This window comes from Alexandromys fortis, unplaced genomic scaffold (assembly GCF_014885135.2).
Source record: "Alexandromys fortis isolate MF-2015 unplaced genomic scaffold, M_Fortis_MF-2015_v1.1 scaffold_28, whole genome shotgun sequence".
Lineage (NCBI taxonomy): Eukaryota > Metazoa > Chordata > Mammalia > Rodentia > Cricetidae > Alexandromys > Alexandromys fortis.
Genome location: NW_026067901.1, coordinates 12,667,884 through 12,692,099, shown reverse-complemented (window position 1 = coordinate 12,692,099; position 24,216 = coordinate 12,667,884). Strand labels below are relative to the sequence as shown.

General features: G+C 39.2%; 1 protein-coding gene across 1 annotated transcript in view; it reads left to right on the top strand.

Moving 5' to 3' along the window:
• The window catches only part of Atxn10 (ataxin 10), a 138,977-nt gene that overhangs the window by 46,455 nt on the left and 68,306 nt on the right, over positions 1-24,216 (top strand). The window contains exons 7-9 of the mRNA XM_050129442.1: positions 3,702-3,867; positions 10,560-10,668; positions 12,154-12,323. Of these exons, the coding sequence (XP_049985399.1) occupies positions 3,702-3,867; positions 10,560-10,668; positions 12,154-12,323 (445 nt within the window). The remainder of the gene's footprint in view (positions 1-3,701; positions 3,868-10,559; positions 10,669-12,153; positions 12,324-24,216) is intronic.

Sequence of the window (24,216 nt, the reverse complement as noted above, 5' to 3'; positions counted from 1 at the left end):
CTGCTCTTTAGAGGTAATGTGTACAGTGCGCAGGTTCTAATGTATGTATGTAGCACAGGAACAAAGGGCAGGTGCTATTTGGTTGGCTCACTTATTTAACCTTTTTAGAGCCCTGTTTCATCTATGCAAAGGGATAGTAATAGTCACTTGATGGAATTATGATAACTACCTAAATAGATGATATATTAAGGTCTCAGTGTTTGCGTAGTTAGTAGTCAGTAAATGTGGGGGGAATGTGCCTTTGTTACAATGTTGCCTAAGCTGGTCTCAGATTGCATTGGCCTCTCAAAACCTGGCATTAGAGACTAAGATTGCAAAGCATGTGCCCCTATGCTCAGCTATGAATTTCCATTTCTGCTTATGGCTTCTATGGTTAGTACTGCGCTGCAACCATAGCTCCCTCTCCTTTGGAGGCTGTGGCTTTTCTCCTAATTGTATCTCTGGAAAGCAGTGGTTAGACAAACACTGAGAATACAAAGACAAATGCCTGATGAAGGTAAGGTTTGTTCTGGCTCACAGTTTTAGAGGTTTGAGCCTGTAGTTTACCTTCTGGGCCACTGTGAGGCTTGGGAGCATGTTGAGGAGTAAAGTGGCTCACTTCTTTTTTTTTTTTTTTTAATATTTTATTTATTTATTATGCATACAATATTCTGTCTGTCTGTATGCCTGCAGGCCAGAAGAGGGCACCAGACCTCATTACAGATGGTTGTGAGCCACCATGTGGTTGCTGGGAATTGAACTCAGGACCTTTGGAAGAGCAGGCAATGCTCTTAACCACTGAGCCATCTCTCCAGCCCAGTGGCTCACTTCTTGATGGGCCTTCAAAGGCATGCCTTCACTGATCTACTTCCTCCAGCCAGGCCCATCTCCTAAAATTCTCCCATCTCCTAAAATAACATTACTGTCTAGGGACCAAGACTATGTGGTAGAATGGTGTTTGTATAAGTGTGTGAGAACATGCCTGTGCACTCGTGCATATGTGTGCACTTTGGGGTGTCTTACTCTATTACTTTCCAGCTTCTTTCTATTCATCCATCCATCCATTCATTTATTCATAGGTAGGGTCTTTCACTGAACATGAAGTTTATGATTTTTGGCTATCCAGCAGGCTCCCAAGATCTGCTTATCTCTGCTTCTCCCATCCCCCACCTTGGGGCTATGGGCATACAAGGCCATCGCTAGGTTTTATGTGGGTGTTAGGAATTAAAGCTCAGCTTCTCTTGCTTTCATAGCAAATGCCCGTATACACATTAAATTGTTTCCCCAGTCCTGTTTTGAGGTGTCACTGTGTGAATTGTGTGGGGATTTTTCTTTTCTTTTCTTTTCTTTTCTTTTCTTTTCTTTTCTTTTCTTTTCTTTTCTCTTTTTAGCCAATAGAAAATCTTCATTAGCTGGAGCTGGTCAGTGACAACACCGGGTGTTTGGGATCCCAGTGTAGCCCCAAGCCTTTCTTAAGGTGAGCTTTTAAGCACAAAAGCTATGTCCTAAGTTGACATACATCAGTTAACAAGAACAGTTAGCCAGAAGTGGAACTACAGAAGCCAAAGACTAAGGTTAGTACATTTTTTTAGATGCTCCCAGAACTGTGGAAATCGATGCATTAGGTCTCTGTTTTCATTTTGGCGCGTAATACTGTTTTTGTGCTGAGTTTTATGGCTTGAATGGTACTTCCATCATGGAGTCAGTTGTGCTAAGGTCTGGGGGCCTCTTACAATTGAAGTGTAATATGGAAGCCTTTTTATCTTTTTTAATACATTGTCTCTGAGGACTTACCTAGGTGGAACCTTGAACTTCTAGGGCTCCTCCTGCCCTGTCAGTCTTCGAAATGCTGGGATAACAGCCACCATCCTCAGCATGTCCTGGCTCAAGTAATTTTTTTTAATTTATTAGATTTTAAAAAAATCAATCCAAGTCCCCACTCCCTTCCCTCCTCCCACTCCTCCTTCTCCCACTCCTTCCACACATCCTCCCACCCCACCCCATCCAATCCTCCGAGAGGGCAAGGCACATTGCTTTGTGGAAGGTCCAAGGCCCTTCCCACCATATCCAGGCTGAGCAAGATATACATCCAAAGAGAATAGGATTCCAAAAAGCCAGCACATGCAGTAGGGATAAATCCTGTGCCACTGCCAGTGGCCCCTCAGTCTACCCCAGTCATGCAACTGTCAACCACATTCAGAGGGTCTAGTTTGGTCCTATGCTTGTTCCTTCCCAGTCCAGCTGGAGTTGGTGAGCTGAACCTCTTTGCTCATATTCTTACTCCTCCCACTCTTCAACTGGACTTTGGGAGCTCAGTCCAGAGCTCTGCTGCAGTTCTCTGCCTCTCTTTCCATCAGTTACTGGATAAAGGTTCCTTTACGTCCCCTCAGTATTGGAGCAAGCTGTCTGTGGGGATATTTCATATTCAGCTGTGACTTGGGCATTGTGTTTTCCAGGTTAGGGATCTGAGTGAGACTCTTGTAATGCTTACTGAGGTTATACTCCAGCCGTGATTCTGCTTAATTTATTAAAGTGCAGAGGAGGTTTGTCAGCAGCATTTATTGCCTCTACTTGGTTAGCATGTTGTTCTGGGTAATACCATTTTCAGCCTTTGTAGCATATAGTATTCAACAGATCACACTTTTGGAGAAGTTCAAATCTAAATTGAAAACTTGGTAGAGATGCCAGTCTTTGAATTTAAATTTCATATATTTTATTTCTTGCTCTAGAATGCTCATAAAACACTCTTTCCCCCTCTTACCTTTATTCTTGGTCCTCATTAAAAACTTTTCAGGGTTGCATATATGTGACTTTAACAACCATAGTCTGTCCTTGTCACTTTAAATATAACTAAATAGGTTTTTTTTTTTTTGCTATAGAAAATTTCACTAAGTCTTTTGCATGTTCATTATTTAAAACAACAACAGATATCATAATTTTAAGAGAGAGTATGTACCTGTTTGGTCAGAAATGAATTAAAAATGGTCATGTCAGTCAGGTGATTAAACTGCCTTTAATCCCAGCACTCGGAAGGCAGGGGCAGGTAAATCTCTGTGAGTTCGAGGCCAGCCTGGTCTACAAGAGCTAGTTCCAGGACAGGCTCCCAAGCTACAGAGAAACCTTGTCAAAACAAAACAAAAAAAAAAAAAAACGCCAAAACAAACAAAAAAGAAATGGTTATGTCAGATAGTGACTTAGACAAAATCATTTATACATATGTGCACACATGCATGTGTATGTATGATGTATATGTATGTATATGGGAGAATGGGCTTGCTGAATTACAGATATTTGATATTTTATACTCACATCTTTAATGTAAAATTATTATTATAAAGATTAAATGTGATAATGTGTATAATGCATAGATTGGTGTTAGCTACTTCACTTTGCTACTATTATTTTGTGAATGTATTCATAAACCTTAAATTCACAACTTTTCTGAAATGTTGAATTATTTCAATCTTTAAAGTAATGGATATAAAAAGTGTATTGGATAGTTTTTGCTGCTAGTAAGTCACATAGAAGAAACTAAATATTTTTTCAAAAACAGGCAATTGATAATTAGCTTTATTAATAAAAGTTTTTTTCTAGCTAGATATCAAAATAAAGTTAAAAATTTTTTAAAATGAAAGTAACTCTTAAAATGTCCTCTGGAAGTCATTCTTGGTCTCATATAGCCTAAGTGTTACGTACTGATGCAGAACTCTTTTATTTTACAGGGTTGCACTGTTAGACATTATGATTGCCAAGCTAGTGGGTGATGAGCAGCTGACAAAGGATGACATCTCTATATTTTTGCGCCATGCCGAGTTGATTGCAAACTCATTTGTGGATCAGTGTAGGAATGTGCTAAAGTTGGTCTCGGAGCCTCAAACAGAGGATAAGGTAAGGAGACAGATTTCATAGCCCTGGAAGGGGAGAACAGACAGGTTTTTAGTTCAGTCAAGTCCTCTATGAAGTTTTTCTTCTTAAATGGTTTTAAAGAGTTGTTTTTAATTTATCTGTGTGTGTTGTGTAAATGTGTGACACATATGTGTAGGTACCTGTGGAGGCCAAAAGAAGGTATTAGATCCCCCAGAGCTAGAATTCCAGATGAGTGTGGACTGTCTTATGTGAGTGTTGGGAACTGAACTTGGGTCCTCTGGGAGAACTTTTCATTGATGACCCACCTCTCCAACCCCTCTTGAAAAGTTGAAGTGTACTCCTTGAGTGATAGGTGGTTTTAATAGAGAACTTAGAAACATAGATAAGGGGGAAACAATGCTCTTGCTTTTTCCAGTACAAGTTAGTGGCTTGAAAAATAATTCTAGTTGGTACTTTTAGTTAAGTAGATCATAACACACAGACATGTGTTAAAGACACATAGATGGATTTTATGCCATTTATTTGTCCATTCCACAGTGGTCATTTAACATATACTCATAATTAGACAGGGTCATCCTGTAACTAGACATGTAGATCGTCTCTGCTTCTTCTCACTGTAAACAGTGCTGTAGTTCAACTCTGTGTGTCCACACTCTCTTGCTGCTCTTGCAAAGGACCTGAGTTGGGTTCCCAACACCCACTTAGCAGTTCACAACCATCTGTAACTCCAGTTCTAGGAGATTTAATACCCTCTTTTGGCCTTTGAGGGCACCAGGCATGCTCGTGGTATATATAATAGACTGATAAAATACTCATACATATAAAACAAAAATAGATCTTTTAAAATAAAATCCTAAAACATCAACAACAACTTTTTAATAAAGGTTTCTGAGCTGTTGTTTGAAAAGTTATTCCCCTTACCCAGGGTAGGGGCTCCCCCACCCCACCCATCCTGGTTAACCATCTCACATCCTCCTTTGCTAACCCTTTCTCTACTGATGGCTACTGAAGCTAGTTGGCAATAATTCTAGCCCTGCCTTTTCACTGGAGAACCTCTGCTTGTTCCTATTTCTTTACCCTTTTCTCTGAGTTAAAGTCAGAATTGTTTTCTCTTGGAAACTGCTCCGTAGCAAAATAAAAGCACTTCTGGAACAGCATGAAAGATGCCCCCAAAGTAGCATGAGAGCAGGTGGATTAAGCTAGACTAGGATGCTATTTTTGTGAGACTTAGTTGTGGGCTAGACTGCTGGATAATGACAGAGAACAGGTCATGTTAGCTGGGGTTTACATCAGGGGTGAGAGTAGTTCCACAGGGACACAGGGAACTTTGTGAATGTTATTCATAGCTGTGTACTTTGACAAACTCTGTTTTGTATGCTTAAAGGTGTATGTTGTGTATAAACCCTATCTCAATGAAGTGGATTTTAAATACAGTTTTAGAAAAAATAATAGATCACTTGTGTCCTGGTAAGAGTGATCAAGAAAGAAGTGGTTGATGCTAGAATGCAGTTGACCTTAGCTTGAGACAAGGTGGGAGACATTCACACAGCATGAAATGGTGTGCAGAGAAGCAGAAAATAGATCCTGGAGAGTGGGTGATCATGGGAGATTCCTGATTTCCAGTATGACTGAAGTCATGTTTGTGATGGTTTGGCCGTGAGAGTGCACTGCCCTCCTTGTACTTGGATTTAAGGCCACTTGGCTGTTGCCTTCATGTTGACAGCAGTTCTCTTCCTGTGAAAGACAGGAGGAAGTCTCAGAATTGATTTACCTTTCTGGAGATGGGTGCTTCTGTTCCCAGCAGGGGGAGCACTGAGGTGTGCTTTAAAAAGTAATGGCATCAATCCATGAGCTGGGGTTCCAGACTGAACACAGAGATTGACACATGAGCACTAGCCTTAATCTCTCTCTGCTTCCTGACTGAGGACCAGCTGCTCCACTCATGTTCTTGCTGCCACAGCTGCTTTCGTCAGCACTCTTTGCTGGCCACGATGGAGCAAACCCTCCAAGTGTGAGTCAAACCCCTCCTTTAGTAACTTTTACTAGGTATTTTGTCCCAGCCTTGAGAAAAGCAACATATATATTTATCAATCATACTATGTTATATATGTTATTTAGTATAACATATAAGTTGCTTTTATATAATATATAATCACATATTAGTATATACTCATGTACACATATATAATATTTATGCATAATGCATGATTATATGTGTAATATATAATAAATATATTAAAAGGTAATTTTTAAGGAAACAGTAAAAAATTGAATATTTATTAAAGCACAACTGACTTTAAATTGTTCACAAGAACTGTGTGTTTAAAAATTTTAGCATTGTAGTGAGATATACCTGCACTCCCCTCCCTTCCTCTGTTGCATGCATGGGAGTGTGCATGTATATACATCCATGGATGTGCATGAAGAAGCCAGAGCAGGATGTCAGGTGTCTTCCTTTATTGCCTCCACCTTACTGTCTTAACAGGGTCCTTTATTGAACTGGTAGCTTGTATTTTTCTTCAACTAGTTTCTGTAAGGGAGGAAGAAATATGCTAATTTTCATGTATCATACTTTGATACATACTTTGAGATAGAAATGGAGATAAAAAGGTACAGTGAAAAAGACCCTTGAGCCAGTATTCCAACATACCATTTTCTCAAGTTTTATTCTGGAACTGGTTGATGCTTACTTCTAACAACAGTCTGCTGTTCATAACTTTATGGGCTGGCTGTTGCTTGGTTGTCAGGGTCATCATAGAAGTTAGTGAGTGCTGCATATCAGGGCTCTGCATTCATCTCCTCCAGCCACTGACCAGCAAGCCAGCACTGATTTACTACAAGAACAAGATATTTAATAAAATTAATAAAGTTTTCAAAAGACTGTGATTGAAAATAGCTGTGCTCATAGAAGTTCTTTGGCCTGTGGAGTTTGAAAATACTGAAGCTTTCTTCTTATGCCTCTTTACAGAAGTAGTTGCATGTTAAGGTGGCTATGCTCATCTTTTGATGTACTCTATGTACTGATTTCCAGGTTTCAGTACCCGTTTAGCCCATGTTGGCATAGTTTAAAGTTGAGTTTACTGAATCTCAGTTACATGTCCCGAGCATCACCTTTCCTTTGACAGATTTATATTTCCTGATTCCTGTACACTTGAGATTTACCATTAGTTGGAGGGGTTTTTATTCATTTACTCCTTATAACCCCAAATTAAGCAACTTTTTGCACTAGCAGTTAATATGAGTAAGAATGGTATCTTTGATTGCACAAACTGGTAAAGATCATATTTTTGCACTTTGCTCATGCTTCACTTTTCTATAAATAATTCTTTAGCTGATGTCCATGAAACAGAGTTAAGTTTCTGGTTTGCCTGTCCCCTACTTCTTCTCTACAGAGCCATGTGTGTGTGTGTGTGTGTTGTTGTTGTTGTGCTAAGGCTTTCCTTGTGCATTCACACCTTAAGTAGCATCTCCTTTTCACATGTTGTATGTACTCTGTGCTTTTTTTTTTTTTAAGAAATTGAGGCTTTAAAAAAATTTTGCAAAAAATTTTTTTTTGGTGGTTTTTTTGAAGCAAGGTTTCTCTCTGTGTAGCTCTGACTGTCCTGGATCTCACTGTGTAGACCAAGCTGGCCTCGAATTCACAGAGATCTGCCTGCCTCTGCCTCCCGAGTGCTGGGATTAAAGGCGTGTACCACCTATGCCAGGCTGATCACTTACCTATTAATTTATTTATTTGGTGTTGTAAGGTATGGTGTGTGTGTCTGCGTAAGTGTGGAGTTCGCAGAACAACTTTGGGGAATTGATGATGGAATATTAGTTTAAGATGTGTTATGTTCATTTATGCTGTGCAACATACATTTATTTATTTATTTATTTATTTATTTATTTATTTATTTATTTTTGGTTTTTCGAGACAGGGTTTCTCTGTAGAATTTGGAGCCTGTCTTGGAACTAGCTCTTGTAGCCCAAGCTGGCCTCGAACTCCCAGAGATCCGCCTGCCTCTGCCTTCCAAGTGCTGGGATTAAAGGCGTGCATCACTACTGCTCGGCTGTTGTGGAACATTTATTTAATGTTGAGTTCTTTTATGCTGCATTTGTTTAACTCTGTAAAGCTGTATTACTTTACCTGTCTAAAACACCTGATTGGTCTAATAAAGAGCTGAACGACCAATAACTAGGCAAGATAGAGAAATAGGTCAGGCTGCCAGGCAGAGAGAATAAATAGGAGGTGAAATCTAGGCTTGAGAAGAGCAAAGAACGAGAAAAGGATTAGAGAGAAGAGGATGCCAGGGGCCATACACACACACAGCCAGCCACTGAGTAAGAAGGTAAGAAAGATATATAGAATAAAGATAAAAAGCCCATAGGTAAAACATAGTTAAAGAGATGGCTAGAAGCAAGCCAAGCTAAGGCTGGATATTCATAAGTAAGAATATGTTTCTGTGTATTTATTTGGGAACTGGGTGGTGGTGGGCCCCCAAAGAGTAAAAAACAAAAACAAAAAACAGTTACAACTTCCCTACTTCCAACATGTTAATTTCAGAGTTTGAGGTTTAGGTGCAAGCACCTTTATCTGCCTAGCCCCCTCACTGGCCCTGCTATATGTTTTTCAAAGGTTGAACAAGGTTTCACTATTAGACATAGTTTTTTTCTTTTCTCCTAGAATCTGTGTTATTGACCAAAAGGAGGTCGGCTTAACCCCACCTAACATATTCCCCATACTCATTAAATTTCTTTTATTAAAAAAAATTAGCATTAGTTGGACGGTGGTGACAGCACACATCTTTAATCCAAGCACTTGGGAGGCAGAGGCAGGTAGATATTTGTGAGTTTGAGGCCAGCCTGGTCTACAGAGTAAGTTCTGGGACAGCCAGGGCTACACAGAGAAACACTGTCTTAAAAAACTGAAATAAATACTAATGCCAACATTGCTTTGGTGTATCACTTAAAAATTGCTCTCTTAATGACATGAAAGATTGCTCAGTGGTTACAGCCTGTACTACTTTTTAGAGGACCTTTTGAATTCCCAGCACACACGCACTGGGTAGCTCACAGCTGCTTCTAACTCAATGCTTCTAAGCTTTTGTGGTCACCTATACACACCCACACCACACACATATGATACATAATTAAAGGTTAAAAATTTATTGTCTTAAAACTAAGAGTGAGATGGGGCAGGGGTGATAGCTCAGGCAGTGAAGTGCTTACACATAAGCGTGGGACCTGAATTTGATCTCCAGAACACACGTGAAAAAGCCAAGTGTGCTCTTGTAATTCTCACATTGAGGAGACAGAAACAGGCAAAGTACTAGTACTTATGATCCCTAACAGCTGCACTAGTCAGTGAGAAGGAGACCTCTTCTGGCCTCCCTGGGAACCTATTCTCATGTGCACAAACACACACATAAAATTAAAAATAAAATACATCTTTTAAAAAATTTGCAAAGTGTTGTAGCAGCCTTCTAATAGATTGGCGTGCCATTCAAAATACTGCTAAACCATTTTTAATGTATATACTGTTGACCCAGCATTTGGATTTTTAAGAATGTATAAACCCCCATTCACTTGTTCAGAACTGCAGATATTTGTACAAGAATGTTCAATATAGCATCATTTGTGAAGGGTTTTAATAAATTGTATGTATACAGAAAACAAACAAAATAAAAGCAGCCTTTACTATGTTGAGTCAGCCCGCTGTTTCTCCAGGAGACTTGTCACCTAGAGGCGATAGATAGTCTGGGCTGTCACCACTTAGCAGAAGAGAGTGCTTAAGCATTGCGGAGTTAATGGATTTACCCCTGATACTGACTTCAGACTTAGACTCTAATCTTTTTATATCCCTCTTAGCTTTTTATTAGCATGTGTAAGCTTTGAAATAAAGACCCAAGGCATTAAAGTTTGTTATTTCTCAATATTATTTTGAGATTTGTAGAAAACAAGACTTACCTTAAATTTTTCTAATGTCTACAAAGAGTAGTATTATTAAAAAGAATTTTTGTTTTGAAGAATTTTATCTTCATGACCTAAATTTATAGGTGCTACTATGTTTTGTCAAATAATATGTACTTGAAAAAGTGTGGTTTAAAATATATAAAAATTATAACGCTGAAAAATACATTGGAATATTGGGATGCCATAGAATCAGCACATGGGAATTTCCTGGTTGTGCCTCTGTTTCATATAAACTATTTATATGAAGTAACTGTGAGCTAGCATTTTCAAATAATATTATCTTTTCCACCTTACCAATACATTGCATACAGGCTTATATTTACCCAGGACTAGTGTAAGTTCTTAAAACTAGTGTTTTTTAGACCTTGGAACATTATAGGACTTTTGTAGACAAGAAGTTAATGTGTTTAATGGAATGTTTGTATCTTTAAAGTGTAACTTTCATACTGAGAGTGCTTTTAAAAGAAAGTATTTGCATAAGCGTTATGTGTTGGTTGTACTTTGGAACATTTATCCCACTGTTGGAAGGTATTTTTGCTTCAGTAAGAGCTTTTCTACTCTTTTCTCCAAGAAGACATATAATGACATGGAGTCTTGCCCTCTTGATGCATCTGTTAGTGATTATTCAGAATATCTGGACACTTGTGTTTCTCTGTAGATGTGTCACATGGTACTTGTTACAGCATTTTATCCTCTCGTTATCTATAACAATCAAAGTTAAAACTCTGATTCCTAGCAAGGAGGTTTCCTTATCTTTTTAGGAAGCACTGGCTACCATTCGGCTTCTGGACGTCTTATGTGAAATGACATCCCACACTGAGCTTCTTGGTTACCTACAAGTTTTTCCTGATCTGATGGAACGAGTGATTGGTGAGTGAAACAGCAGACTTAGTGTTTTTAGTTAAGAAATTCTTGACATTTTCTGTGCTATAAATTCAAACACAAGCCCTTATTCTTGGTGCTTTCAATTGAGATTCTTTGAAATTTTTCCTTGATTAGAATTGTGATATAATGCTAACAGCTCAGGTTGCTTAAACTGAGGCTGCATTGCTGTTCCTTCTCTGCTATGGAGCGTGGGTCCTTCTTAGTAGTATGTTGACTAATCAGGCCCCTCTGCAGATAGCTGCATTGTCACCTTATGGGAATGTTTTTGATGAAACTGATGGTGGGGATTTGCAAATGGTAAGTTTTATTATACCATAAATTTTATTTATAAAATCTGGTAATTTGTTTTCCTCAATTATACTTCCAAAAACAAAGAATAGGGTTTTATTCAGGTTAGAGATTTAATCTTGTAACAAGATTAACAATTAATAATTAGGAAACCAGTATTTGAAGCATTACTGTCTTTACTCAAAAGCTGTTTGCAAATTAAGCCCTATAGAACCTCCATTCATGTAGATACCCAAATCTATGTTTTGCTTGTCACTGTTCAGTATTTTACCTAAAAGAAAAAAAAAAAAACAGGTACTTTGTTTAGATTGCAATATAGAAGAAAGATGTCTTTGTATCTAAAAGTGTAACTGAACTAGCAGTAGTCTGTAGAAGACATGTAATTCCATTCCAGAGTTCTAGTTTGAATGTAGTACTTTTAATGATGATCAGAATAAATAACCAAACTGGGAATCATGAAGCTAGGGCCAGTGTGGATTGCCATCCTATCTCTGCCATGTTACTACTTCTCTGAGTCTGACTGCTTCTTGTAAGATTGTGAAAGTGATGGCTATATTTAATAAGTTTGTTCAGAAGGTTAAATGAAATAATATGGGAAAATGGATAACTCCTGGAAGCCTGTTTTCATAGGCTTCTTGGGAGTGTTCATAGAATATAGCAGTATTATTTCCTGTGATTATAGTTAATGTCAGTCCATGGCTGAGGCTGATTATTGGCCATTGAGAAAGCTGTAAGTAATTATTAAAACCTCTTATGATTTACATTTAACCTGACTAGCTATCACATTTGATTTTGTATAAACAAATTGGAATTGAAAATCATTTTATAAGAAAAAGCTTGCAACATTTTAGTCAACTTTCCTTTGTGGATAAATAGAAATTCCAAGTGAAGCTAATTGTTACAATCAGCCTCCTTCAAACTGGAACCTAGAAAAATTAATGCAAAAGCAAAGAAGCTGTCTGGTTATTGTTACGCTGTTGTATTTCTGGTGGCTCTGAGGATGAACTGAAGCCTCATGCACTCTAGGAGGTGATCAGCTGCTGTGCTGGACCCCACACGCCAGTCATTATTTTGGGAGTATTAGGTGCTTTATCACTTCATTTTAGTCCGCTGTGTTTGTTTATGGAAAACTTAGATACTATGTATTTTCTTATGGAAAATGAACTCTATTGTTTGCTCTAGATGTTTTACGGGTGATTCACGTAGTTGGAAAAGATACCACGAACATCTTCAGTCCCTCTGACTCTCTAAAAGCAGAGGGTGACATCGAACACATGACTGAAGGGTTTAAATCTCATCTCATTCGTCTCATTGGAAATCTGTGTTACAAGAATAAAGAAAACCAGGACAAAGTAAGATTATTTCTTAATGTGTCACATATAACTTTGTTTAGACTATACTGTTTAGAACTTAGAATGCCTTCACTCGGCAGGGGAGTGAGATCTTATGTGAGTTCTTAGAAAATTAATTGAAAAGAATATCTATGGTTAATGTGTAACATAAAATAGTATGTTACTTCTTTTACCTACAAATAAGCACAATATATCATACTTGAAATTTTTTGCTTTTTATTTTAGTGGTGTGTGTTAGATGTGTATGTGTGAAACAGTGTAGGTGCACGCACATGAAGTCAGCTCTCTCCCTTCACCATCTACTCCAGAAATCAAGCGTAGGTTAGAGGCTCTGCAACAAGTGATCTTTTTTGTCTACTGATCCATCTGGCTGGATCCTGTATGTCACGTTTTTGCTTTATGGTCTGTATTTTTATAGATTTTGCATTGTCTTTGTCCTGAATGTATTTGAGACATTCTCCTTTCTTGTAAATTAGCAGTGTTTGTCTGAGGTCTGTTTATTTAAGCACTCTATTATGATATAGGGAACAGTCAATAAAATAAAAACAAAACCAGCCAGGCTTGGAGGCAGGTGGATCTCTATGAATTCCAGGCTGTCCTATTCTACATAGCAATTTCCTGGCTGCCAGAGTTACATATTAAGATGTGGTCTCCAAAACAACGAAGAAAAGCAACAGACAAATGACTTTAATGTTTGGAAATTTTTCTAGTAATAGACATTTCAGAACATGGAGCCAGGTGTGGTGAGACACACCTGTTATCCCTGCCACTGTTTGGAAGACCAAACAGTTGGAATTATTACTTCAAGGCCAACCTAGGCTATATAGCAAGACTGTCTTAAAAAGAATAAAACCAAAAAGCTGGCATTATTGTTAGAAAAAATCCTTCAATTTTGTGCATCCTACAATTATGGGTGAATAGTGTCCTGTCCTGAGTCTTTAAAACTAAGTGTTCTGAATGGATATGTATTTAGCTTCTGGAAATATGAGAGACTGCCTTTAGAACCTCTTGTGTTCTGTCTTTTGTACTGAACATTGCAGAGCCGATGATACTGAAAACATAACATTAATATTGATGAAAGAGTGGCACGATGCTTAGGTCTCATTCTTCACAATGAATTAATAACCACCTTCCTCCATTCCCCAGATAGTCTTTGTTTAGTAGCCTTAGCTGTCCTGGAACTTGCTATTTAAACCAAGCTGGCATTGAACTCACAGAGATCTGCTTTTCTCCGCCTCCTGAGCACTGAGATTAAAGATGTACCACCATGCCCAGCTGGAACTAGAGGTTCTTTGTCTTATGGGAATTTACTTTGGGCAGTGTTTGTTTTGCTTATTTAAATATTAAGTCTTCTGTAGGTTATATTTTTTAAGACATATTTAAAAGTTCTTGTTATTGTATGCATATTTCTAAGTGTCATTTTACTATAATCCTATAGAGGCATCTATTTCTCCATCCTGTTGAATCTTTCCAGTCCACGTGACTGCTTTGAACAGTAACATATGATAGGCATAAGCTTGTATCATTTGTGGCATAGTCTTTAATTTGCACCCTTTTTAGGAGCTAGTTATGAGGAAGTGCTGATTCCATGAGACCACCTTCCTGTGACTTGGAGAAGCCATATAGAGAAGCCTTGGAAACTGAGATGCAGAGAGTGGAGCTAGTCAAGAAGCACCATGGTACCAGAAAAGTTTGCAAAAGCCACCTTGGAAGTATATGTAGCCTTGGTTCTTTATGTGACAGTGATCCATGCAAAGCCTTGTCTTAATTATGGATGACAGCACTGTGAGAAAAAGTGAAGTTAGAAAAAACTTGTGTAGGTTTTCCTTCTGTTAATAGGGTAGGTTGCTCCTGTCGGCCTTACACAGTTATAAACTGGATGAAGACAGTCTTGTGAAGACATCCAAATGGACACAGATTCATAGATTCTGGAGTGCAATTGGTACTAGAAGAAGGGAATGAGACAAAATGTGATTTACAGAAAATCTGCATATTTTCTAGCTTGGTGGTGGGGGTTGGGAGAGAGAACAAAGCTAGCAAAATGTCTCAGTGGGTAAAGGCACTTGCCACCAAACCTGATGGCCTGAGTTCAATCCTCTGGTCTGGTAGGCTCCAAGCAGGCAAGCTATGGACAAAATAGTTACTGAAATCTGAGTTGTCAGTCTGCCGAGTTTAGGTTTAAGTCAGTAAAATAAGTGTTCACTAAAACAAAAAGAAATAGCACTCTGTAGAGGAAAATAATATAATTAAGAGTTTCCATAGAACAGGTTATACAGTGTCTAGAAGAACTGTCACTCAAGAGAAAGTGATGCAAATCACAGAGATGCTGCCAAGGATTTTAAAGGAGCAGTTCTAAGAGTGGATAGACAGTAGTGAATAGAGAATTAAGACACTTTACTCATCTCTTTAGGAGCATAACAGAGGGACGTTCCTTGTGTTCAGTGATTGTTTTGCTGCTGATTTGGAGTGATTCCTCACAGGAACACGCTGTAGTGATTCTTAGGCTCGTGGATAACTCAGAGAGTCAGGAGCAGGTTGCACCCTAAGAAGCCTGGAGAGTACCCAATTGCTGTGTAGAGGACCCTGGGGCCCCCAGGAAGTTACTGTGTATTCTCTAGTAGAGCAAACAGTTCAGAGAGCATGAAGGATTCATTCTTTGAGTGTGAGAATGCCTCTCCATCCCAGTGTCTTTCCTGTGCTAACAAAGGCTCAAACCTGAAAGCATTACCTCTAGGGGACCCCCCCCCCCACATACTTCTTTTTTTTATGTTCTGGAAGCTTCTGTATTCTTGTAACTCAATCCTGTTTCTAGTTGGATAGTGAAAATGTATTTTCCTAGCTTATTAATTCTGCAAAGGATAAAGTTCAGTATCTTTCTAAAACCTTTCTTACAGTTCTGGGGAGTGGATGTTTGGGGGATATAGTTCAATGTATGTTAGTCACTAATTCCCAGGGTGTTGTTTAGGTGGTTGGTTTGTCTTCTATGCAAATTGGAGCCTACAGATAAATTTGGCTTTATATTTCCAAGACTAAAAAAAAAGATCCAGGGTTGGGGGGAATTTGTGTAATTTCACTAACAGAGAAAAGGAGTGGATGATTTATTTGTTTAGTGTCTGTGTTGCTGCATCATGCCTTCTCATGGGTATTTGCAGCAGCCTTGCAAAGCAGGTTTTGCTAGGGATGCGAAAGGAGAGGCTGTCCAGTGTTGTACTGGCAGAACCCAGAGTAAAACTTAAATTTGTTCTCCTGTGGATTCTCAGGTCTGTACTTGGTCTCCTGCACTCTACTGCCACTGATTTTGGAATTTTCGTAGTTTGGCAGGAACGGTTTAGACTTCCTGAAGATCTTCAGCCCATAGGCCATCAATTAGACCCTTTCAGCTCCTTCTGGGCTCACTTATGAAACGCCTGTGTACTTTCGTCTCTGTTTCTTATTCATTCCTCCGTCAACTGTGAATATCCCTAATCTTCAGGGCCTTTTCTTTGATTGATGGAAATTTGTTTCCTGGGAAGTTTCCATCCTAGGAATGTTGTGAGAAGTCCTCTCTGGGGGAGACAACTATCCCCTTCCTACAAACTCCCATGATTCTACCCCAGTTCACTCTGGGGAACCGGTGAATCTTGAGGCTTACTTTGGGTGAGAGAGTACTAGTAAGAGGGGGGAGACTCCAAAGCAATAGCCAAGAAATTCTTCACCTAGTGTGGATAATGGAGCCCACATAGCCTTATAGATGGAGTTCCTTAGCTTTCCCAGCCTATATGTTCTAGCATCTCCAGAAGCTACTTACAATTAGGGCAGAATTTTATTTAAGTGGATAGGGGATACAGGAGAGAGTAGAATCTCCTTTTCTGCTGGTAGGGAAGTCTTCTTCCCCCTAGTGACCTCTAGTTAGGGCTTTTGCAAGCAGGCACAGCTTATGAAAAATACAATTGTTTTGCTTAGAGGACTGTGCTCTTTAAGGACATCCAGGGATCTTGCCTCTGATCCAGTAAATTATTCACAATAGAATCTTTCATAGAATCTTTGTGCCCGGTGTTAGTTCCTCAGAAGCCTTAGCAGAGATGTTTTCAGCCCTAATGTATTTTTGCTTGCCTTGTAACTCCATTCATAGTAATGTGATGTCCAATAGCTGGCTAAGGCACCCCTTCTGTTGCCTTTTGAGTTTCCTGTTTTTTGTATCTTCATTGGGTAGCTAGAGCCTGTGACTCTTATGTTTTAAAATAAAAAAGATTGACAGAAAATTTGTTGCCGTCAATTTCTAAATGAAGAAACTAAGGCTCAGGGAGATTTCAGTGTGATTTAATTCAGCTGAGATTTATTGAATACAGACATGGAGCTGTGTGTTCTAGAGATGCCACTGATATTACAAGTGGCAAACACACATGTATTAGTATTTCTCACCCAACAGTTCTGTTACAGAGGCCTGTCAGAGAGGATCAGAAGGGTGACTTTATATTGTGGGGTGGCCAACCCAGAATGGTTCTTTCTGTTCAGAGCTGGGCTGCCAAGTCGTGAAGGTATTAGAATGGGAGACGTCTTTCTTTGTATTTGCACTTTTGGACAACCTGCTTAGAAATTTATTGAACCCAGTGCGTCTGCAGGTCTTGAGCTGATCCTTCTGTGGAGCTGGTGGGCTGCTTCTGGAACTGTCCTTACTGAGTTGTGACAGAGATGCTCCTAATCCTGCAGATGTCTCCTTTTACTGTCTTTTGTGCTCCACGTACAACATAGTGATTAGTTTAATTTTTAACCTCTGTGGACTAGATGGAGAATGATTCTGTTTTGGTTTCTATTATAAGAAGCACATGGATATTGATGTTGTAAACACAAAGAAACCAATTATTCTTTGCCTTCTTTGTTAGAATATGGAATGTATAACTTATCCTTTTTCTTCCCCATTCTTTTGCTTTTCACTGTTGTTGTAAATGCCTTATTTGAAGAAAAAAGCTTTTATTTCTTAAAGCTAAATGTGTTATTTGAAATATTTGGGAAGATAACCAGTTTATCTACTTTCTCCCCGCTCTCCCCCCATGGAAACTTATTGAGTAAAGTATATACACTTGTTGGTTGTCAGGTGCATTTTGCTCAAAGCTCCCTGGCAGTTCTGATTAGTTCTTCCTTCTTTCCTTCCCCCTCCTCTTTGTTGAGATTCCCAGCCTTGGTGTTGGAGCTTGGTGGTCTTTGTGTTGACATATGTGCACACAAAGCTTTCATTGCAGTCCATCTGAAGAGGTTCCGTGTGTGAGGAAAGTGCAACTCATGACTCCTGTCCAGAACCGTCCTCTAGGAAATTGGTTCTTAAACATCTGTGACCATAAAACACATTTGTCTTTTTTTTTTTGCTCGTTGTATTATACCTTTAAATTTTATCTGATGATCAGTATGCATTCTATTAAACAAATGAAAATTCTTAAATGGGAAAGTTTACCTTTTGTGATCTATAATTTTTAATTAAAAATTCCTATTACTATATAGTGTGATAGGTTTCCTAGTATTTTCATATATACATGCTATTTTACTTTGTTTATACTCATCCCCTGTCCCCATTGTCTACTCCATCTCTGTATTCCTCTTAGTGATTTCTTTCTTCCTCCACTGATTCTTTTAAGTTGTGTTCTCCCCACTATATTTTCTTTTTTAGGTCCTCATGATCAAACATAGGGCCTTGTGTATGGTAGGGAAACCCTCTACCACTGAGCTATACAGCATCAGTTGGCCTATGACAATTTATCTCAAAAATATTTGTTTTAGGGACTGGAAAGAGATGGCTTGGCAGTTGAGGGTATAGTACTCTTGTAGAAGACCCATGTTAGGTGGCTCACATCTGTCTGCTACTCCAGTTCCAGGGGGATTTGACATTCCCTCTTGACCTCGGCACCTTCACTCTCATGCATTTACCTCCACACACACATGCATATAATTAAAAATAAAATAAATCTTTAAAAAGCTGTTGTCTGTTCACTACAACAATTATGGAGTGTAGTTTTAGCTTCTGAAGATACAAAGTATCTGTTTTCTGACTTGAGGGGTCATTTATAAACAAAGACTAGACAAAAGAAACAACTTTGCACATGGAAGTTAAAATTCCTTTAAATTCTGAATTCTGGGACAAATTTTGAAAGTCTTTTATGTTTGAGATACATTTGTTTGTTTAGTTAGTCTGTATGTATTTGGGGTATGTCTCACTGAGCGTATGTGGAGATTCTGTCCTATAGTATAGGTCCTGAGGACTGAATTCAGGTTGCCAGGCTTGGTGACAACCAAATTTACCCACTGAGCTATCTTACCAGCTCAATTTGGAATATTTAAATACATTCTGATGTAATGTAACTGCCTTTTTATATTGTTCAGTTTTTTAGTGTCTTTTTGTATATAGCATGGCAAGCCTTTCAGTTTCTCATGTCCAGAGCAGGCAGGCCGTCTGGCCAGTCCTCTATGATTCCCTTCTGTGTAACATGATTTCAAGCAGGGTATTTGCTTAGTGAATCATGAAACTGGAGACAAATATATGGCTGTTGGGGTGTCCCGATTGTTTCCTTCCTCACACACAAAACCTCTTCAGATGGACTGCACATATGTCAACTCTGATTTTCTTAAGAGTTAGTAACTGCTCGTTGTCTATCAGTGCTGACTGGTTCTTTGTAAGGAAATAAAGTCTTGATTAGCGTGTGCTAGTGTCTTCCATTGAGCTGCTATAGCATAGGCTAGGGTGGTGGAGTTCTTCTTTACTGTCCGCCACGAGAAGGGTCACTTTCTGTACTCTTTTCCTGTACTAGCATGGGACTTCCCAACCTTTTTTCTCATCCACGTGTCCTTATGTTGCTCTTCAGAGCTCCTGGTCACAAACTTTATGAATTTTTTGTAAACTTATGTCAGCAGGAAGCATGTTCTACTCCATTGTGCCCTCTCTTGGTGGTTTTGCTCTTCTTCCTACTCTGCATATGGAATTGGCTTCTGTGTGTGGATATATCATACACATGCTTATTTTGCTTTTATTTGTCTATGGTATGTATAGATTAACTACCAGCCAAAGAGATACATGGAAAATTTGATTTTTGCCCTCTTTTACCTTAACAGGCTAGATATGTCTGTTTCTAGCTATATTGCCAACCCCACACCTTTTTTCCTGAGTTCTGCTTCTTAATCACTCTCTTATAGAGACTCTCTTGTGTCTTCTGGGTAATATTGCTGAGAAATTTATTGTACCCAGTCTTCCCATGGATCTTGAGCTGATCATTCTATATGGGTGATGGGTTGCTGAACTGCAAATGCATCCAGACATCATCATCAAGTCGTGATAATGCGTTTGTCTATCTTCTCAGGGCTCAGTTCCTTGACAGTCTGTTCCTGGCTTTTTGAAGCTACAGAGTAAGCTGTTCTGTTGCTGTTGTTCTTCGGTCATTACGACAGGCAGTGGGCTTGCAGTAGTACAGACATGGCTAAAATGACATAAACACAGACTAGCTTCTTAGTCAACCATATATTAACTATAACTCTTAGTTCTGCTCTCAGCTTCTTGATTCAATATGGAGACAGTTATATTTTCCTGTGAATTCAATCCTCCGTACCCCACAGGAAAATATATCTAACAAACTACCTAGACTCTCCATTTTACCTGAGCCTCTCTTTCAGGCCATTGTTGAACAGATACAGTATATTTCATCATTTCCTAACAATATGATTTAAAAATGTTACTACATTTATTTCTATGTAGGTGGTGTGTGTGTGTGTGTGTGTGTGTGTGTGTGTGTGTGTGCGTGCTCATGTTGTAGTGTGAGTGTGGAAGTGTGGAAGTCAGGACAGCTTGTAAAAGAGTTGTTTTTCTTCTTCCATTATATGGGTTCTGGGTTTCGAACTTAGTTAGGTTCTTAGGTTTGGTGGCAAGTTCTTTTACCCACTAAACCATGTTGCTGGCCCCCCAAAATATGTATTTAAGTAGGAATTTGTAAATAAATGTCATAGGAATTTACTATGTGTAAAGTAATCTTGATATCCTTGTCTTTCTAGGTGGGGATTGTTTAAGGAAGTAGTGAAAGCATGTAAGAACTTTCTTTAGGACAAGAATACTTTTTCCTTGTCAGGTTTACTACAAATGCTTTTTTAGTTGATTTTTTTTTCTCTTGGTATTATCCATTAAAGAGATGAAGCATTTTCTATCTGTCTAAAATGTATTCCCGAACAGTTCTGAGGGTATGGAGGGATCCCCCCCCCCATTTGTTTATTTAATGTGTGCCTGTGTGGCAGTCAGAGGACAGCTTGTGGGAGTCAGGTCTCTCCTTTCCCCATGTGGGTTCTGCAAATTGAATTGAGTTCATCAGGCACAAGGAGGTAGGTACCTTACTGACCGAGCTAAGAGCCCCGGAGGAACTTTGAAATCTCAGCTCTATGTCCCCATTAGCTGACTTTGTGCTTCTCCTCAGTCAGAGGTAAGTTGCACAGAATCGCAGCTTATTGATTTGATGATTGAATGTATAGACAAGATCTGGCTTGCTTAGAATTCCACTTCTTTGTAATGTAATCCGAGTTCAAGAAATATGTCAAAATTCATAAATCAAGCTGTCACCATTAGTTTCTTGAACTTACAGTTCCTGCTACAGAAAGTGAAATTAAAATTCCTATCTTGAGGATACCAATTGAGATTTAGTTTGTTGCAGCTGTACTTTTTTTTTAAAAGGCATAGAGGAGGGCTACTGTTGTAGCTCAGTAGAAGAGCGTGCACCTAGTAAGTATAAGACCTTAAATTCAGTCCCAAGAACTACCAAAAACTAAAGCATTGAGGATGGTTTATTGTTTGACTTCAAAACTCCCCTTTTTCTGTTTCGTACTTCTGTGGGAGCAGCATGGCATTATTTAAAAGGGAGACTTACATGGACAGTACGAGCCATGTGCTGCTATTACTGCAGCATGCTTAGTGATCCATGCTCTGTGTTTCTTCATGGTATCCCTACTGCTGGCTGAGTCAAACTGGTGAGCTCCAGGCTCAGTGAGAAAACCTGTCTCAGCAGAGTGGAGAGTGATTAAGGAGGACGCCTGATGTTAACTTCTGGCCTCCACGTGTGACCATGCAGCAATGTTGATTTCTAGCATGTTTAGTTTTTTTTCTTGCAGCAGCACCTAGAAGTTAAGAGAAGCGGAGTTATTCAACATGCATGCACACACACATGCACACGCGTGTGTGCATAAAGGAGGATGGGTCGAGAGGCTGTTTGTCTCTGACAGGAAGGAAATGGAAGTTCTTGGTGGCTATAGCCATTCTTTTTTCCATTTTCATAGTTGGTGCTTATGTCCTTAACTTCCTCATCTAATATCTAGGAATTTAAAAGAATTTCAATTCAGATTTTATAGAAAAAATAAAGAATAAAACAGTAGCATATGATCTGGATAATTTTACTAGCAAAAATAATTAAAGCTCATAGCAAGGTGACCGGGGGCATTTTTGAGTGCGTATCAATTTGTCTGTGTGAAAGAGAGGGAGAAGCAAGTGGATAAAAACAGAAGGACTATTTCTGTGTGTTGAGTTTCTCTCTCTCTCTCTCTCTCTCTCTCTCTCTCTCTCTCTCTCTCTGCAAAGGAGTAGGATTTGAATTTAACTTTTGTTGGCAGGGACTCTGATTTGGGTGTGTTAGCTTTTGGTAAATGATTAGTTTTAACACTTTTACTACAAGTTAGAATCTAATGATAACCCAAGTGCTTTTGACATTGTAAGTTTTCCTTATATCTCTATACTTCATTAGTATGGACAAATAAAGTTATTATTTCAAGTGTCAGACCAGTGCCTTTTTTTCTGAGGGAATAAAAAGGATAGACCTGTCTATCATACAGCTAAGACATTGTCAGCCTCTGACATGATTAGTTGTTTGCTCTTCCTAGCAGCGAAGGTCCGCGTTACATCTTATAAAGGAGTAATCTTCTGGTCCCTTCTTTAAAAATCCCGTTGCTTGCCTTATTTTGGTAGAATTTAATTTCATACTCATCATGTTCTAGTAGAAGAGTGGCAGTGAGTCGCTCGTGCTGTGATGTTTAACTCAGATCTGCATTGCTCTTATGCAGCAGTTGGAATAAGGCCATTTCTGTTTTGTTCTCCAGATAGGAACTGCCGTGCTGTCCTGTCATCCATGGTAGAAACTTATAGTTTAGTTCAAGTATGTATTTGCCATCTGCTGGGTACCAGCTGGTGTTCTGGACAATGAGAATGTCGAAATGGGTTTGGCATAGTGCCCTCTTGAGGAATTCATGTACACAGGGGAGAAAGATGTAAAAATTTGCCATTTAGTGAGTTTGTGAGACTAAAGAGTGGCTGCAGTATGTGCCAGGAAGAAGGAGAGGCTCCACTCAGTTCAAGAAGAGTGCACCCAGTGCCTAGGTGAACAAAAACGAGGGAGCAGCCTGTGAACTCTAGAATTTTGTTCTTCCTTGTCACCGTTCTACTGAAGACCCCCTGTGCTTGAGCTACTATCTCATCGGTGCTAAAATCCCTGTCTCTGCAGATCTTACCCCAGTGGGATCCTGGGCACCTCTTTCCATGTCCTATTCTGGACTTACATTTCTGGTTTCTGAGAAAGATGCAAATGCTACCCAGTGATAGGCCAGTGCCCAAGACTTCAGAATCCTACCAAGGGTTAAGCAGAAAAGCATCTATCCTGCCAGTCTCTCAGGAGCTGCTGAGAGCAGCCGTGAGCCAGGGACCTACAGTGGGTTTTTTTTTTTTTTTCCTGAAGTTTCCCTTGACTGCCTGCTTCCTTTATTATAGTCTTCCCTTTAGCATAGTGCATGGAAACTTGATTTTAGAGTTTAAATTCCAATCTCCTCCCCTCCTCTCCCCTCTGCTCCCCTCCCTCCTTTCTCACTAGGCAACCCTTCACATGTTTCATTTTTGAGTTTTCCTTCATCTAGAAATTAGAGCTCATTTTCCTGATCTCATGTTTGCTGTGAGGACTAAGTTGTCATTACTACAGTGACATCCACCAGTAACTACCTTGTATGAGTGCCTCAGTGTGTACGCTAGTGGATGGTTTTATAGTCCTGCTTTCTTTTAGCCTATACTTCTCACAAACCTGAATCTCACTATGTTGTTTGGCCTTCTCAATTCCATATACAGGGGCCATGTTCTTAGTACCTCCTTGGTGGTCGGTGGGACTCTTCCCTCAGTCCTGTACTTGTCAATACTGTCACAGGCTCTTGAGCAGGCAGCACCCATGAAGGATACCAGTGGTGCAGAGGTAGGTTAAGTTCCATGCCAATTTCTTCTCTGCTCATGAGTATCCATAAAAGCCTTCTCCCCACAGTGTAGAGTGGCTAACTCTCTCTAGTAAGCCAGTTTCCTGGTACCCAGAAATGTTTAGTGCAGAACTCTATAAAGAAAATTGCTTGTTTGCTGCTGTATATAGCACCCAGAGCAAACCTCCTGACCTCCATTGTGTGTCTGCACAGTTCTGGTAAAACCTGACGGAGCAGAGCTGCTCACTCAATCAAGTAAGCAAAGGCCTAGGTGGCATTTCACCATCTTCTCGATGTTTTCGTTCTGTTACATGTTCCATTGTTAAGCTTTCATTTCCTCACCTCTCCAGTCATTACTAAATGGAGGTGAAGGGGCTCTCACCACCACAGTAACTAAATACCTTGTAGCTCTCTGTCCTTCTAATAGTAATCATTTGTATGTATTTGGAAGTTCTATATTTCTTTTTAGGAAAAGTATTAGCTTAGATACTCGCTTTGATTGGAAAAATTTAAAGTTGAACTTCAGTCAAGATCTTGCAAAGGTTAGTCACTTGCAAACTGAAAAACAATCATGTTAGTCCCAGTAACACAGTGAACATGGTGCAATGATTATTATGTGTCTGGAACCCCTTTGAGTCCTTACTTTTATCAGTGTATTTATTTTTGTAATACTTTG